At 43.2% G+C, this 16,592-nt stretch overlaps 2 protein-coding genes across 12 annotated transcripts in view; both read left to right on the plus strand.

Annotated features, from left to right (window-relative positions):
- Positions 1-6,929, plus strand: part of CEP250 (centrosomal protein 250) — a 40,414-nt gene extending 33,485 nt beyond the window's left edge. For 4 of the 9 annotated variants that reach the window (XM_064521301.1, XM_064521299.1, XM_064521302.1 and 1 more), the window contains 4 exons: positions 2,972-3,127; positions 3,567-3,680; positions 3,839-3,886; positions 6,250-6,929. In XM_064521301.1, the coding sequence (XP_064377371.1) occupies positions 2,972-3,127; positions 3,567-3,680; positions 3,839-3,886; positions 6,250-6,537 (606 nt within the window). In that variant the 3' untranslated portion in view covers positions 6,538-6,929. Of the gene's footprint in view, positions 1-2,971; positions 3,128-3,503; positions 3,787-3,838; positions 3,887-6,249 lie in introns of those variants that run through there. The other 5 variants (XR_010391851.1, XR_010391850.1, XM_064521300.1 and 2 more) reach the window with 5 other exon arrangements.
- A 1,649-nt stretch (positions 6,930-8,578) lies between these two features.
- Positions 8,579-16,592, plus strand: part of ERGIC3 (ERGIC and golgi 3) — a 29,743-nt gene continuing 21,729 nt past the window's right edge. For all 3 annotated transcript variants that reach the window (XM_064521307.1, XM_064521308.1, XM_064521309.1), the window contains exons 1-6: positions 8,579-8,737; positions 8,898-8,968; positions 9,733-9,820; positions 11,216-11,335; positions 14,876-14,969; positions 16,162-16,327. In XM_064521307.1, coding sequence (XP_064377377.1) covers positions 8,650-8,737; positions 8,898-8,968; positions 9,733-9,820; positions 11,216-11,335; positions 14,876-14,969; positions 16,162-16,327 — 627 coding nt within the window. In that variant the 5' untranslated portion in view covers positions 8,579-8,649. The remainder of the gene's footprint in view (positions 8,738-8,897; positions 8,969-9,732; positions 9,821-11,215; positions 11,336-14,875; positions 14,970-16,161; positions 16,328-16,592) is intronic.

Raw genomic sequence — 16,592 nt, forward strand, 5'->3', positions numbered from 1 at the left:
GTAGAACCAGACCACATAATTAAAAGGCAACAATGCAGATTGATATGTCAGGATTATAAAGATGTATCATTCTGTCTCTTAACAGATTCTTCAAGGCAGAGCTCGCTCTTAGAATTAAATCAAATCCAAAACTGAGGGACGGATAATTGATTATCTCTTGTCTAGGCAAGTTTAGCCAACACAGCGTGGTTAGGCTCTGGCAAGGAAAGGAAAGGGCATGGTTGACCGAACTGATGTTCTAAACTTAGCAGAATTTGATAAAGGTGGCTGCATTGATGGTGCTTACAGTATGCTTTCAGAGGTGGAGCTGCTGTTTCTGATTACAAACATTCTATTGCTTGTGGTTAAGCAAGAAGTTAGTTGGTTACTAGTTGTGGGATTATGTAAGGCTATCACAAGATCTCTGGTTACAATTCCTGGGAAGATGCATTTGAACAGTGTTCTGAGGAACAGGCACTTCTGCATGAAGTGATGGTTTCTATAACTCAGGTTGGCCTGATAGATTTTTGAGGTACAAATTTTCTGAAATATTAAAAAAAAAAGGGGGGGGGGGCGGAATTTACATCATCGCCTAATGGGGTTAAAGATTTCATTGCACATTCAGGATATACTTGTGCTGCAGTCCAAAAAAGAGTGAAGGATAACTTGTGTGGATTTCTTCAAGGTGACCTTCAATTGTCTGGTACTGCCAGTGGCACCAGCTGCAATGGCCTGGGCTGCAAACTTGCCTGGGACTTTACCTATACTTTCAGTGTACTATTAGATTAGTATAGTGTTTTATTAGTAGTATTTTATGTATGCCTGTTTGTTTCTACAATATTACATTATATGAGGCATGTTACCAGCAGTCTGATCAGGATGATGACAGGTATTGTGATGTGTTGATGGGAAGCAGAGAGGCTACAAGGGCAGGAAACATGAAAAAATGGGAGATTTCAGTTGCAACCGTATAGATTGGGTGATGCTGGGGAATGATGTCAAGACCAAATTTGTAGATGCTCTTAGAGGTTGCTTCATGGAGCAGTTCATCACAAAACCCACAAAAGGGGATGCAGTTTTTGGCTAGCTACTAAGCAGTGCACAGGGCTTGGTTAATAATGTTATTTTCAAAAAGCAGTTCTATAACAATGATGTAACAGCTAACACAGTTAAATTCAGCATCCTTACAAGACTAACAAGAATCAAAAAAACCCTGCTACTTCTGCACTTAATTTTCAAAGGGCAAACTACATAAAAATGGGATAGATGGCTTCAAAAGAAATAGAAATCCTATCCAACTTGAAAAGGGCAACAAAACAGTAAAATCTTTGCAGGTTGCGGGAAGCTATCTCTAGAAACTGTATTGGCAGCGCAGTGCTAATGCATACATACAGTCAGTCAAAAACGACACTAGAAGGACAAAGGAAAACTGACCTGGTTAAGCAGCAGGGTTAGGGAGGTTGTCTGAAGTAAAAAGGCATTTTTCAAGAAATAGAAGTTGTATTTAGATGTGGAAAATGGAATGTATGAGTTCTGGGTGGTTAAAGGTGAAAAAAGCAAACCAGATAGAAATGGCTTGGAGAAAACTTGCAAAAGAGACAAAAAAGAATAAAACATTTTGAAGTATGTCAGGGACAGAAAGCCTGTTGGGCCAGTGTATAAAAGGAGCATTCAGAGAAGATAAGGCAGTAACAGAAAAACTACATGACTTTTTCATATCCATTTCACTATGGATTTTGGCACTTAGGGAGGTTCCTGTGCAAGGATACATCAGAGGATCTGTCTTGTATTGAAGTGGCAGTAGAGGAGACTGAAACAAATCAGCAAATAAACAGTAACAAATAACTAAACTGGGTGAAAATGAACAATAAATATGAAATAAAAATTGGAATAGTTTATGCAATATATTCACAGTGATGGGCTCTGAGCTGATGTGTAACCCCTTAGGAATGAGATTTTTGAACTGCAGTCATTAAATCTATGTAAACAGCAGCTTAGTACTCAGTAGTAGTCAGGAAAACAAACAATGTTAGATATGATGAAGAAAGGAAGAGAGGACAAAAGCATAATATTTTATCACAGCAGAAATACTTGGTTCATCTACATCTTGCATATTGCATATAGTTTGGGTCTCCAAGGAGAGATTAGAGCTAAAGATAGCAGATTATGCAGTGAAGGTCAAAGAAGATGATCAGAGGTGTCGAATAGCTTCCATATCAGAAACATATAAGCATGTAAGTCTTCAGTAAGGAAAAGAGGTGACTGAGGAAGGTGGAAACATGATAGACCTCCAATAAAACCATTAAGTGGGCTCAGTAGGAAATGAATATTTACTGTCCCTCTCAAAACCAGAACAGAGGACACTGAACAAAACTAGCAGGAAGCTTGTACAGAAAAAACAGACAGAGACGTTTTCATTCAGTGTGTACTTAAGCTGTGGTACCCTCTGACAGAAATTGAATGTTTATATGGAGGTTTAAAAAAAATGGACAAAGTTGTGGAGGAGGAATCCATTCAGGGCTGTTGAGTACCATACCTCCACATGTGGCTTAGGAAGTCCCTGCGCTGCAAATTATTGGAGGCTAGGAAGTGTCCCTGTGTTATTGTTGCCTTCTCAGACTCTTCTGTAGGCATCTTCTGTGGGCAACAAGAACATGACACAACTGCAGGCAAAGTCTGGACAGGTGAAGAGGGGGAGAGGACATGGCAAGTTCATGGTGAAGAGTGAAAGAACATAGCTTGCATGGGAGGAAGATGTTACGTGGGTGCCTTAAGCCTGTGGTTCTTATGTGCTCATCCAAAAGTTGAGGAGGGATAGCTTTGGAAGAAGGTCCCTAGGAATACAGAGTGCTGTTGAGGCCTATGGATCAGGAGGAGAGGAAGGGACTTAGCACTGTCCATCCTTGAGGCTGGTCACTCTTCCCAGTTTGTTATTTCTAGTCCTTCTAATCTTTATATGAGACCAGCTCACATAATCTCTCTGAATACTCAGCAAGCTATTGCAGAAGGAGAGCAGCTATCATGGCTCTCTGAGAAGAGACTCATGCAGCAACGGCTAGAATCTCTGCAGCGAGCAGTTGCAAGACTGGAACATGAGAAAACTGAGCTGAAGCAACTCAACACTGAACTCAGAAGGACTCTTGAGCAGGTAAAACTGGCTCTCATTGCCTCTGCAAATCCTCATGGTCCTCTGGAACATGCATGTCCCCACACACAGTGCTTTGCAGTCCACTTCTTATATCCCTCTGTCTCCTACTTCCCCCTGTGCATGCACACTTTCATTTTTTCTTTTTCATTCCTGCACACCACTGCCTGCACAGATACAAATTCGTTCAAGTATCTCCTCTCTTGCCCTAGTTTTCCCATACACACACGTTTGCCTCTTCCTGATACTCTTGTGTCACGAACTGTTTCCTCCTGCTGTTTCCCTTCCATAGTCTGTCTTGACTGCTTTTTGCCCTCAGCTTTCTCTGGTGAAATAACAGTCTCTGAACAGAAATCTCTTCCTTCACAATGATATCTAGGCATCCTGTTGCTCCTTGTTTGGTGGCAGGTTTCTGTGACCCTTTCTCCTATGCAACGCACAGGTGGAACGTGAACGGAGGAGACAGAAGAGGCATTATACTGGTCAGTCGCTACCAGATGCATGCAGGTTTTCTCTCTCTGAGTCTGACCAGGACAAGATACCTTCTTCTAAACAGGTCTGAACAAAATCTTACTTGGTGGGAGGTGGGTTTGACCACATAGAGAAACTATGGCAAATCCCAGTGGCAGCAGCCCTCCTTAATATCAGATAATATAGACCATGGCCCGGACCAGACTAGAGACTAAAAAAAAAACCATTGCATTTTCTTTGCAGGAGGAGGCTCATGCTCTCTGCAGACAATTAGCTGAGTTACAGAACCAGGTGAGGAGTAGGAAAGCTCTCATCAAAATCTGCCGTAGCTGCACTGGTGGGCATAATTTTGTATAACATAGCAGCACAAGTTTTGTTTAAGTGGGGCCCATCTGTGAGGAAGGTGATGGAACTACCCAGTTAGCCACATCTGCTGTTCATGGCCAAGCAACACCATTCATCTAGATCTAGTCTCTCACTTGCTTAATGGTGGAGTGTGTGGAGTGGTGGTGGGGTTGGGAAGGTTCCAAGGAATTCGGAAAACTTAAACTCACCTGAATCTGGAGAATTGACTAAGAATGATCCCCCTGAGCCTCACTCACCCTGTTAACTTTTCCTATTTTCCCTTTACTCAGTTAAAAGTGGAACTTGTGTCATATCAGAGTTCCACAGATCTGAGGCAGTGTTAGAGCTTATAGCCTTCAGGCAATCGTTAGTGCTGTTTTGCTGTTCTGTGTTAATCATGGTCCCAATATTCAACTGAGAGGCATAAGCACTGTAAGGGCATTTGTTTTATCAGTATAAGAATATACATTCCAACTACTGAACCCTGTTGCCTCCTATGTTGATGGTACTGGCCATATCAGAAAGTCTCCAGACTTCTCTCTCGTATACTTTTATGGGTCAAGCACACCCTTGTCCCCCTGAGGATTTGAATGTTCACAGATGCTAAGGGCAAAATGCATGTAATACTTATGTAGGTAAAGCACAAGATGATGCTTAGCTCCAGAACAGTGAGAATATTGCTGAAATCAGCAAGTTGTCACTTAAGGATGTTTTTACCAGGAATCCTGGGTGTCTGAAGTTGTGTTACTACACATACCTAAATGAACCACCTTCCCCTTGTGACTCTTGTGTTTTTACCTGCCCTATGGACCTACTTCAGCAGGGAAATGAAGGTGCTCTGATCAGAGAGTTGTCCTCAGTTGGCTAGTTACAGCACTCCTGGCTCTGAGAAACAGGAACTAAAACATGATCCCCCACTTCTCGGGAGGTGTTTTAAGCAGCAGATAGCTGCTTCTCCCACTCATTTCTCTGAGTTAGCTACCAAAGTGTGGGAGGGTTTTTCAGGCTTCGAAGCCCAGTTTCACAAAAGTGCCTTTGTTATTTCAGAGAGAATTTCAGATTTGTCTCTCTCTTCAGTAGAATGCTTCCCTAACCTATGTATATCGTTTGTTGTGAAGTCTTTTTTTATAGCCTATTTCCCTTGTGCACTACTGCCTTCTAATTCAGCACTAGAATTTCTGGTGAAACTAATTGCCCCTCTGGAGCTGGCTACCTAAGTTCCAGGTGCTGCCATGCTAAATCCTTTTTTGATCATCTGGTCCTAGATGTTTAGTAAATTAGAGTCCCACTTTTTTTCTGTTTTGGCTTTATTTTTGACAGAGCTTTGCATTGTAATTCAAAGGTAACAGGTTCCATAAGCCATAAAAATCATGTGGGAATTGTTTCTATTATTTGCGTTCATCTGTGAGGAAAGAATGTTTTCACATTCTTAGCTTGAAGTTGGTGATTGCATTTCCATGTGGAACACAGCCATTGGCAAAGGACATAGAAGGTATTGTCCCTTTGAAAACAGAGTAAAACCTCTGACTTGAGCGGTTTTCCCCAGAACAGCAAAGCACTGTGAGTGCTGCTGCCCGGTACCAGCACCTGCTGCAAAGCAGGCAGAGGGCACCATGCCAGAGCTGCCGTGGCTGCTCTGCTCTACAAACCCAGGAGATGACAGTAGCCTGGATCTGTCTCCCACCAAAAAGCTCAGAGGACACAACTCCATTCGTCAGCAGATAGAGAATTTGAGGATTTTCAGGGCTTCATCAGTCCCTTAGAGCTCATTTTCCCCTGACCTCGTTCATCAAATTGTGTTCTGTTGATGCTGTAAAATGCTGTGAAGTTGGGAAAGATATGAGTTTGTTCCTTTTGCTTGTGTTAGCTGTAAAGTATTAGCTATATCGTAACAGAATGGTTCTTCACTATGTGGCCCTTGAACAACCTGTCTTTTTTACAGTGTTTGAGTGACTGGTAGTCCTGCTGAGGAAAAAGGATGTGGAACTTAAGTGTCAGTAGCACAAATCTCTCTTTTTGAAAAAAGAGTGGTTACTAAATCCTGGCAGAAGATATCTCTTGCTTTAATATACATGTAATATCCCAGTGTTGTACATGTGTATGGCATACCAGAAAGAAACCTGAACGGACCATAATCTAAGTTCAATTCAATGTGACACTGGGAACTTACTGCTTCCCATTCAACAAGGACAAGGTGTTTGTCAGGGCTGGAATTAGAGGGCACTTCTTCATTGACAACTGGTACCTTGGAACTAAAGATGGTGGTAACAAGGTGGACTTGTCTGACCTTAGCCTTTTGCCTCTTTCAGGTGTCCCTTCTGCAGAGGCAGTTGGCACAAGAACGAAAATATAAACAGGACTATGTTGAGTGCTGTGCAAAGACCAGCCAGGAACTGTTAGACCTTCACCAAGAGCTGTCCTACTCCTTAGCAGCTGTGGTCAGGGAGCCCAGAGCTGCTGTTCTGGAGGCAGAGACCCAGAAGCTGGATCGGTCTCTGAATCATAACGTGGCACTAATACCTGTGGACCGTCAGTCTCCTGAGAGACAGCCATTGCATTCAACAGCCAGAGCAGCCAGGTGCGATGAGCTGAAGTAACCGGTGTACAGCAAAGGGCCTCAGCAGGAACAAAGTCAGAGACTTGCTGTAGCAAGTGAACCATGGCAGGGGGATTTGATGAAAACATGAGTCCTGAGGTAAGACAGAAGTTCAGAGCACAATGTTCACTGTAAGAGTTACCCAGCAGGAGCAGTGATGGGACAGACCAGGACTAGCTTGTGCAGATGGGGTTGCTCATAGGCCTGGAAAAGGGGGATAAACCTGATGAACTGGGAAAATTGCCTTCCTTTTCTGATGCGCTCCATCGCAGCATGCCTAGTCAGTGCCTAGGTGGCCCTCCAACAGTTAGGTTATTCCTGTCAACTTATGTATTGTTTACAAAGACTTTTTGTCTTGTTTTATTTTTTCAATAAAGTTACTTCTCCAAAGCAGTGCCTGTACCTTGACTTTTTTTTTTTCCCCCCATCAGGTTCTTTAAGGTCAGTACTTGGATCAATTTTTTCTGTACCGAACTTAGTGGTGAGCTCATCAGTACTCTGTGGGCAGCAGAAGAATGGAGATACTTCATCAGTGGCTTCTTTCCTTGTACAGAAACAGCTGCCCTGCCTTAGGAGTCCTTTCTTTTGCATGCTCCTCGAAAGGTGCCGCTCCCTGATGTAGGTAATAGGGCTGCACTCGTCCACGTTTGCACATTTGGAGGTTTCATAGTGCTTAGTGGGGGCTTTGGGGCGTTGTTTACAAATAAAAGCTTAAATTTTGCAGAACTATGCTAGGAAAAAAGCAAGTGGAAGGTAAATATCTGGCTTGGGAAAGGATCATAGTAGTTTTTCTCATCTCATGATAAGCCATTACAAGATGTTGCAGGACTTAAACTCTTCACAGCCATTTCCCAGGGCGAGAGAGGGAATTGAGGTGTTATAAAAATGAAATGGTGAATACAAGCCAGAGATCAAGCCAGAAACAGGTAATTTCAGTGTACTGGTGTTGTCTGAAAAGCGGATTCGTTGCCCGGTGTGCAATAAGCCAATAATTACACACTCAGGTGAGACATTTGTTTATTTATTTCAGAGTTGCGCAAGCCTAGGTGCTCAGTGGTTTCCCACAAATCAAGCACACCCCTCCAACTTTTCAAGTAGCATTTATACAAACAAATTGCCAGATTTGCAACTTTCCCTTTTACACTGATTGGTCAGTGATTTCTTCATTCCCTGGGTCCCACCCCTGCCTCTCAAGGTCCTGATGAGGGGAGATAGTAATTTCAGCAATTAACACTGCCCCAGCTGGGTCAGTAGGTGTTATCTCCCAAGGTCCTGACGAAGAGGATATAATCCAGACCCCTTAATTAACATTGTTTCAACAGTGAGAGGAGGCTTTGCTTCCCAAGGTCCTGGCCCCCAAGCAGGCCTTATTTCAAAGCCTTGACATCTTCCCTTTCGGAGAGTGGGGCACAGGAATGCAGACTGCTGGTAACTCCCTTATCTTTCCAGCCTCCACCAGCTCTGGGGCCCTTTCTTACTGAACTAGGAGCGCGGCCTAAGGCTTCAGCAAATTTAGCTACTCATGCTAAGCAAGTGTGCAGCTACTCATGCTAAGCAAATTTTATCTAAGCAGCTTTTTAGAAAAGAGAGATAGAATTTATCCTAATCTACCTACTTCAAACATTCTTTCTGAGCTTCTCAGGGTTGTCTTGTAACACTAGGAGGGGTTTTTTTCTTCCTTCAGCACAAAAAAAGCCCTGGTACCTGCTGGTGGTGATTTGCATTCAAACTCCAGGCCTTTAAAAGAGGGAAGCAACACACTGTGTGTGTGTGTGGGGGGGAGGAGATTGCAAACTGAATGAAAACTGATCTTTTCAGGTTCACTTGTACATTTAAACATTTAATGGACCTTAGTATAGTACGTTCACGCCCGCATGCGGCGGCGACGCTGTGGCCAGAAGCGGTGCGGGCTGCTCTCAGGGGCGGTAGCTCGGCGCGCGGAGGCCTGAGGGCCCGCTCAGACCTGGCTGTTTCCCATCAAGGCTGCGAGACCAGCGCGGCGGCCGGGGCCGGGCCGGGCCGGGGCAGGAGCAGGAGCTGCTCGCGGGGCGGGGGCGGGGGCGGGCCGGCCGCGGCGCCGGAAGGCGGCTCTGGTTCCGGGCCGCGCGGCGCCATGGACTCGCTGTGGCGGCTGAAGCGGTTCGATGCCTTCCCCAAGACCCTGGAAGACTTTCGGATCAAGACGTGCGGCGGCGCGCTGGGTGAGGCGGCGCCGGGCCGGGCCGGGCCGGGCCGGGCTGGGGCGGGGGGGCCCTGGCGGCCGGGGCAGCGCGGCGCAGGCGGGGGCCGGCGGCCGGGAGCGGGGCCGGGCGGGCGGCTGGGACCCGCCGGGCTCATGGCGCCTCTCGTCTCCCTCGGCAGTGACCGTTGTCAGCGGGCTCATCATGGTGCTGCTTTTCTTCTCGGAGCTGCAGTACTACCTCACCAAGGAGGTGAGTGGCGGGCGGCTGTGTCCTGCGCCGCGGCGCTGCCTCCCGCTTCCTTCCCCGGGCCCGGGGGGCTTCCTCGGGGCGCCGGGCTTTGCCGCAGCCCTCTGCCGCCCGGGGCTGGGGGGTCGCTCCGCTTTGCGAAAGCGGCCCCAAGCCTCGTGTAGCGTAGGGAGGAGACAGCGGCCGCCCTGAAACTCTCGCCTCCCCCTCTGAGCCGCAGGTGACCTACCCGGAGGGACGGCAGCGAGCAGGTGTTTGGATCCCCCCTCCCCCCTCCGCCCCGAAACTTGCAGAGCCTCGCTGTCCTCCTGCCCCAGCTCCCGCTTCACCTGCCGCTGGGTTTTCCCCCCCACCTGGTAGCCTTGACAGGCGCCTGGGTTCTCTTCCTGGAAAAGCAGCTTAAAGCAAAACTTGGCTTGTGATCTCTTTGAATCTATTACAGAAGCAGGACTGGTTTCCTCTATCTCTTTTCGCTGTCTCCATGGTCTTCAAACAGTGAATGGTTTGAAAAAAAAAAAAAACTCAATCACAGGACTTTTCCCCTCAGAGCCCCAAATTTTAAGATCCCTGAATGATGATCTTGCTTTTTAAAAGTAATACAAATGGTAAAATTTTAGCTAACTTTAGAAGTGTGGAGAGTGCTGGCCCAAGCATCTCTTAGATTCCACATATAAAAGACCATAGCTCCTGAGCCAGACAAATCAAGGGAAAGAGGCCTTTTGATGCGTTTGCAAATGAAACAAGAATGTCTTTCTGTTTGTTCCTAGGTTCATCCTGAGCTATACGTTGACAAATCAAGAGGAGATAAACTGAAGATCAATATAGATGTTGTCTTTCCGCATATGCCTTGTGCTTGTGAGTGAAGCCTCTGAGCGCTGGGGATAAGATGCTTTTCATGCTTGCGGAAGGCTGGACATACTCAGTGCACCCAGTGCTTCTGAGTGCTGTGCTGCAGCTTGTGTCATGGGCAATAAGGAATTTGTGATTACGCAGTGATCCTTGTGGTTACGCAGTGATTTCAGCGATGCCCACAGGGTGCTTATCCCAGCACTTCCAAGTCTCACAGTATCACTTTTCTAGATTGTAAGCGAGGGTAACATATATACCCATTTATTTGTATGTATGGTGTTGCACTTTTCAAAAAGCTCAGTGATACTGAAAAAGCTGACACAGTTTTTGCTTGTGACTCCAGATTTGACTGTATTGTAGCTGAAGAACTTCAGAGTCTCCTTAGGAAGATACTTGACCAGGGACAACTTTTCCATGATTCTTGTACTTAGATTTTGAATGTAATGCCAATGCCATGTGACAACCATTTTCCAAAGTTTTTAAAATTGGAATGAGTGTTAATAATCTGAATAATACCTTTTATCTAAATTAAAAGTACTAAATTACTAAAGTAAAGTTACAGGATGAAGTGAGTGAAGATCTAATATTTTTAAACTTTGTTAAAATATCTGTTGCAAGTCTTACCGTGTGTTACTGCTCTGCACGTTACCTGCAAGTCCACTGATCTTCCCTGCCTCTTTTTCTGTTGTAGTAATTTTTTAGGATAGTGTATTGGTCTCTGTAAGTAGTGAATCTGCCTTCCTTCTGACCACCCAAGATATTACTGCTCTTTACCTTACTCACTTTTAAAGTGGAGTGGGAAGGCCAGAGAGATTGGAAATCTCTTCTATTTTCTGCAGAGAAGCTATGCATTTTATAAGAGAGCACTTAGCCAGCAAGTGCCTTAAGGTAGCTTGGTACCAGGCCAAGACCACAGACCTGAATCTGCTTTGTGAAAAGGGTTTACAAGGAAATGCGCTGATGTTGAAGCAGGCTGAAGGGGTGAGGGGAGAAAGGTAGGAAGGCAGCTTTCAACTAGCATCAAGCTTAACTTCTGGACTGGTGTTTGTACAAATGGTTATGGGGTTTGGGGGGTTGTTTGTTTTTTGTTCCTTCATTTGTTTGTTTTTTGCCTAAGTATATTACCCTTAAGGGTAACGATTTCTGTGGTCGTTGGAAACAGCCCTTCTTGTACGCCAAACCACCCCCCATATTTGGAGGGGTCATTAAGGATGCAGGTGTCATGTGTTTTATTTCTTGTAAGACTCTTGGCCCAAACCATGCATAATCTTCCAGTTTGGCACATTCTTCTCTCCCTTGCTAAAAGATTCTGTTTTTGCGCTGTTTGAATGCTTCCTCAGACTGCCACAGAGCGTAAAAAATGTGCTGTTATAAACCACTTTGCTTGCTTGCTGGTTTCAGATTTGAGCATTGATGCAATGGATGTAGCAGGAGAACAGCAATTGGATGTAGAGCACAATCTGTTTAAACAACGTTTGGATAAAGATGGCAATCGTGTGACTCCAGAGGCTGAAAGACACGGTAATACACTATTCCACCTTTCTTGGATGGATACTCTAGTGTTTTTTCCATCACTGTATGCCTGTTTTGACTTCCACAGGAAGAAGTGACAGCTGAAGAGTGTTTAAATACCATAAACTCTTGAAAGAAGAGTTTATAGCATCCAAATCTTTTAACTGGCAGATCAGGCAAACTCCTATTACACTTGCTGCTTTTGCAAGGTAAATCTTTGCCTACTCACTCTGAAATTATGACAAAAAGTCACAGATGCACTTCAGGAGTAAAACAGCAAAGTTAACGATCCTTTATTACTAGAAACCATGCAGCTCTTCTGTCAAAACTTGAGTTTGGTCATTTTACATTACAATGGGCTGACAAAATGAAGCAATCTGGTTAGAGGAAAGAGAGCATCTCTGCAGGGAAAACTCCAGAGACTCAATGCTTAAGCCTATACTTCCACCTTTATCTATTTCATATGTGTAAGTACATGTCTGATAAATATTCAGTTAACTCATCAGTTACAAGTCGTAATAAGTATTCCTTGGCTGCACAAACTCCTTACCTACGTTTTTACATACTGTGATTCATCCTTGTACTTGGGTGCAAAACAGAAACAATTCTGGAAAACTATATTGTAATCCAACAAAGATACTGTCCTAATTTTTCACTTTCCTTTCCAAAACATGAGGTCCTTACTGCCTTTTCTGGGAGATAGTATAGTTCTGTATATCAGCATACAGTGAATTTGATGACTTGTATCATTCAGATCCAGCTTTTCTGTTTTTGAACTTTAAAAGATAAGCTAAGCAAAGAACTACACAATGCCTAGGTATGATGATTTCTCCAGTTAACGTGTGAATGTGGGGAAAGTGGTGCTGTTATCGTGTCACTTAGCAGCCTTTCTGTATTCAGAGGTTATGACATTACAAACTAAACATGTCGGGGGCAAAAACAGCTTTTCTGCATCTAATTCTCTGTTAACATTTTGCCTCCTGCCTTTCGTGTATTACCAGTCTCCATCTGGCTTACTACATTGGGCCTGTTGCTCTGATTCTTTATATAACCAATGCAGAGAAGAGGAACTTCTAGAAGCAACTCATTTTACCTACTAAAAAAAACTGGGGGGGAGCATTTTTAAAACAGGTCAGATGCATTGCATGCAGCAAGTAATTTCCTCTTTACTGACTGGAAAAAGTACAGATGACTAGTTCAGGTGGAAATGTTTACACCCCATGTTGTAAGTTAGATCAGAAGAATCCACCTGTCTTCATTAAACTGTATGATTATCAGGTTTTTTTAGTAACATTGCCATTCAGTCAGTTATTTAAATTGCAGCTATAATAATAGTCACCTTCAGTTTAGCAAAATATATGCAAAGTTTAAGTAATAATACCTGGATGCTTTTCCTACTATTTTGTTCCTAAAATAGTCAATAACTACAAAATTTCATGATTCCTGTGATAGGTTGCATTCCATGCTTGGATATATTCTTATTCATTTCTGTAGAATGATCATAAGTGATTGACTTCTTTATTCCTTTTAACCACAGACAAAATTTTGCAGTTTGATGTGTCTTACATGCATGCAAACTGAGGACCATGTTAAGAGCAAGAAATCGCATGTGTGTGTATTACCTTTGGATGCTGTCTTTGAAACAACTCATTTGACAGCTAATAGCTACGTTAAAAGAGATTGTAATTGGGTAATATGTCTTGAAAGACACTGTGCAACAGTAGATGTGCAACGGTAGATGTTCTTGTTCAAATTCAGAAGATGTTCAAATTTGGCAAAGCGTAACAATTGTGAAGCTATACTTCCTGAGAGTACCTTTTAGTGTAATTACAAGTATAAGATGGAAAGCAATACCCACTGTGTAAATAATGAATCCTTAATTGCACTTTCAATTACTTTAAATGCTGTAAGCTTTAGAAAAGAAGTCCCACACAGTTGTTTAACTTATAATGGGTATTTATTTTCCTAAAAGTTTATATTGGCTTGATCATAACTACAATAAACTATTTGATTAAAGAAATAAGAGGTAAGGTTAATAATTGATTTCATACGTATTTCATACATTCTAGTTTTTCATTAAAAACTTTTTCTGTGGCTAATATGAAATACACACATACTTAATATTCACTTCATCCACCTGCTCTAAACTTCTCAGTCTCAAAACTTTATCAGACACTTGTTTATTATCCCCTCAGCAGTATCTGACCATATATCATATTCCCCTTTGTGGAGTTATTTATCCATGGAGCCATCTTTTCAGGGCTTATATAGGGTAGCGTAGAAGTGCCTTAGAGGGCTTGTATAATCCAAGAGAGTTTCTCTGGACATGGTCCCTTCAGGATTCCTGAGGTGAAACAGCCTGGTTCTGAGGGAGCCCTCTGTTATGAAAACCTTTGCTCTTTCAATATTTTTGAAAAAAAAAAAAATTAAGACACAGACTTCCTTGGCTTGCTTATTCCTAACTCCAAAATTTACAGATTTTTAGTATTTATTTTAGTTCTTAGTAAAAGCAAATCATGTTCAAGTTTTCTGTAGGAATCTCCTGCCCTTTGGTGTGTTTCATCCATCATCAGACCTCATCTCCTCTGCTACAAGTCTGTCTCTTTGCTGGCAAAATTCAGCCTTCTGCACACAAGAACATAAGACTGTGTGTGAGTCCATGCCCTAGCCGTACTGAGGTGGTGCGTCCGACATGCCTGGGGCACAGACATTGGCAGAATTATTAAGTCTCTAAGAAGATAAAGTTCCTTGGAGCTTTCTAGTGGAGCAGTTAATATGTGTTTATGTGTCATCAGCATTGTAATCTTGGAGGACTTGGTATCAATATTCCAGTCAAGAGATGCCAGCTCTAGTCTTACTTTGCAAAGAAACAGACTCAGTTTTGTGTATAGTCAGCACAGCACAGCCCGTAACACGCTTGTTCCAACAGATGCACGTGTATAACCTGTGGAAAGGCATAGAATGATATTCTTTAAGCCAATGCTTATGTGGCTTCTGACTTTCCTTTTATACAGCAGTCAAAATAAAGAACCTCAGCAGGAACACAGCACTCCCCCCTTTTTTAGCATGCTGATGTTGAACCCTTCTAAGCCTGGTGCAGCCATCTTCCCTACACGTCTTGGGACAGGATTGTGCATCATGCACTGTTGTCTTGACTGCATTTGACAACAATTTCAAATTTTGTTTACCTAAGGAGTCCTGTATCAGTCACAATTTACTGATCAGATGTATTTTAGACAATGTTTTAACAAAGCCTTTATGTGAGAAATGTACTGACCAGTGCTCCAGCAAGGCTTACAGGTAACCAATTCTTTGTATGGTGGATATTCTTGAGATGATGGATACCACTCTGATGCTTGGTCTTGCTTCTCACCTTAGCAGGCTCTATATATGCTGTTTCAAATGGGCCTTTGATGTAGGGCACAGCTTTGGATTCAGAATCTTTGCATTCATGTGTAGCACAGTCACTGACATGGAACAAAACAAATTAGAAGTACACCACAGTGTTTCTAGACATGCCTCATCACTTTGAATCCAATTTTGTTTTAGAGCTGGGAAAAGAAGAAGAAAAAGTGTTTGATCCAAATTCTTTGGATGCTGATCGTTGTGAGAGCTGTTATGGGGCCGAGTCAGAGGACATTCGGTAACCTTTATACCTTTCTTTGTGCATATGCATATCTTCTTAGCACTCAAATTAATACCATTATGTTGCATGCGTGTTTCTTTTAGAATTTCTACAAAGGTCCATGGACTTATATCCTGGGCATGTGTGTTCAGAGTATTCTGAAAACTATTGTGGTTGCGGGTGTGTCTTTTGAAGATATAATTGGTGAGCTGCCCTCATGATTGTTAGGAATGTGCGGAGTTAGGTGATCTGGTTTGTGTGCATCCTTATTTAGGCTCGTGTGAAACTGCATTACATTTTCGGTAGCACAGAGATCTCAGCAAACTATATCTTTTCTGGAATTACTTGATATCAGAGAGAAATATAGTGTAATTTATTTCACCATTAAGTGGACTGTTTGAATGAGATGTGGCTATGGCCCTGCTTTTTCACTTCTGCTGCAGATCTTGCATTCTTAGGTGAACAAAGGCTGGACATCCACTGCTCGCACAAACAACTGGAGTCATTTGGGGTCCTGGAGTCATTTGCAAGGTGCTATAAGAATGGATCCATGTTTGGTCCATAGGTTCTGGACTGTCATTCACTATTATTGTCTATTTAATAGTTTTGTTTGTCCTATCTGTCAGGTTGCACCCTTTCCTAGAGATTTTCCACCTGGAGGGATTCGTGATTCCACCCTTCAGCTTTTTCTTCTATCCCACAAAACATGAAACCAGTAAAGAAAACGGTGATTTTTTTCCGATGGCGAAGATATTATCCAGAGGTAGAAAAGTAATGGAGAGAGTTCCCCATTAGCCCTTCCTCCAGTTTTGGCTGCCTTGGCCTAAAAACTGAAAAGAGTGGGAATTTATACAGGCAGACACTTTGTTCACATCAAGAAATTATAATCTATTCAGAACCGTGGGACACTGATGGCATCTTTGTAGGAAATTTCTTTGTAAAGGAGTGACATGGCTGTGTGGACAGACAAAGCCCTTTTCAGACTCAAGATCAGTATTAAAATAGCTTGTGTCCTCGTGTCAAAATCTCGAGAAGTAGCTCAAAAATCTTGAGCTCCTTCAGAAGCATTCGGCCAACCTTCGAGGTCCAATTGCTGATATTTGCTTTATTGCTTTGTGGATTAAAAATCCACCAAGGATTCATGTCCTGAACAGGAACATTTTTTTTTTATAGTGATAAAGATGGTAAGATGGTGTTTGTGCTTTTGCAGGTGTTGTAATACTTGTGATGATGTCAGAGAAGCGTACAGGCGACGAGGCTGGGCCTTCAAGAACCCGGATACCATAGAGCAATGCAAGAGGGAAGGCTTTAGCCAGAAAATGCAAGAGCAGAAGAATGAGGGCTGCCAAGTGTATGGTTTCCTAGAGGTCAACAAGGTGAGAGATGGATTTTGCTTTAAACCTGCTGTGTGCTAGTGATGACTTTGAAAAGGCAGAGTCTGAGTGTTCCTTTCCTTTTCCAGCCTTAAGCGTCCGCAGTACTGTAATGTAAGTGCCCCTGGGCTCCAAAAGCAGTTGTGTCCACAAAGGGGTGCAGTAGGAGAGTCAAGAAAAGCAGTGGAAACAGAAAATTCTCTGTTTCACTGCGTGGACTGATAGGAAGCACAGGCCTAGAGAAGCTTAATTTTTCCTACCATCTAGC

Source organism: Dromaius novaehollandiae, chromosome 16 (genome assembly GCF_036370855.1).
Source record: "Dromaius novaehollandiae isolate bDroNov1 chromosome 16, bDroNov1.hap1, whole genome shotgun sequence".
NCBI lineage: Eukaryota > Metazoa > Chordata > Aves > Casuariiformes > Dromaiidae > Dromaius > Dromaius novaehollandiae.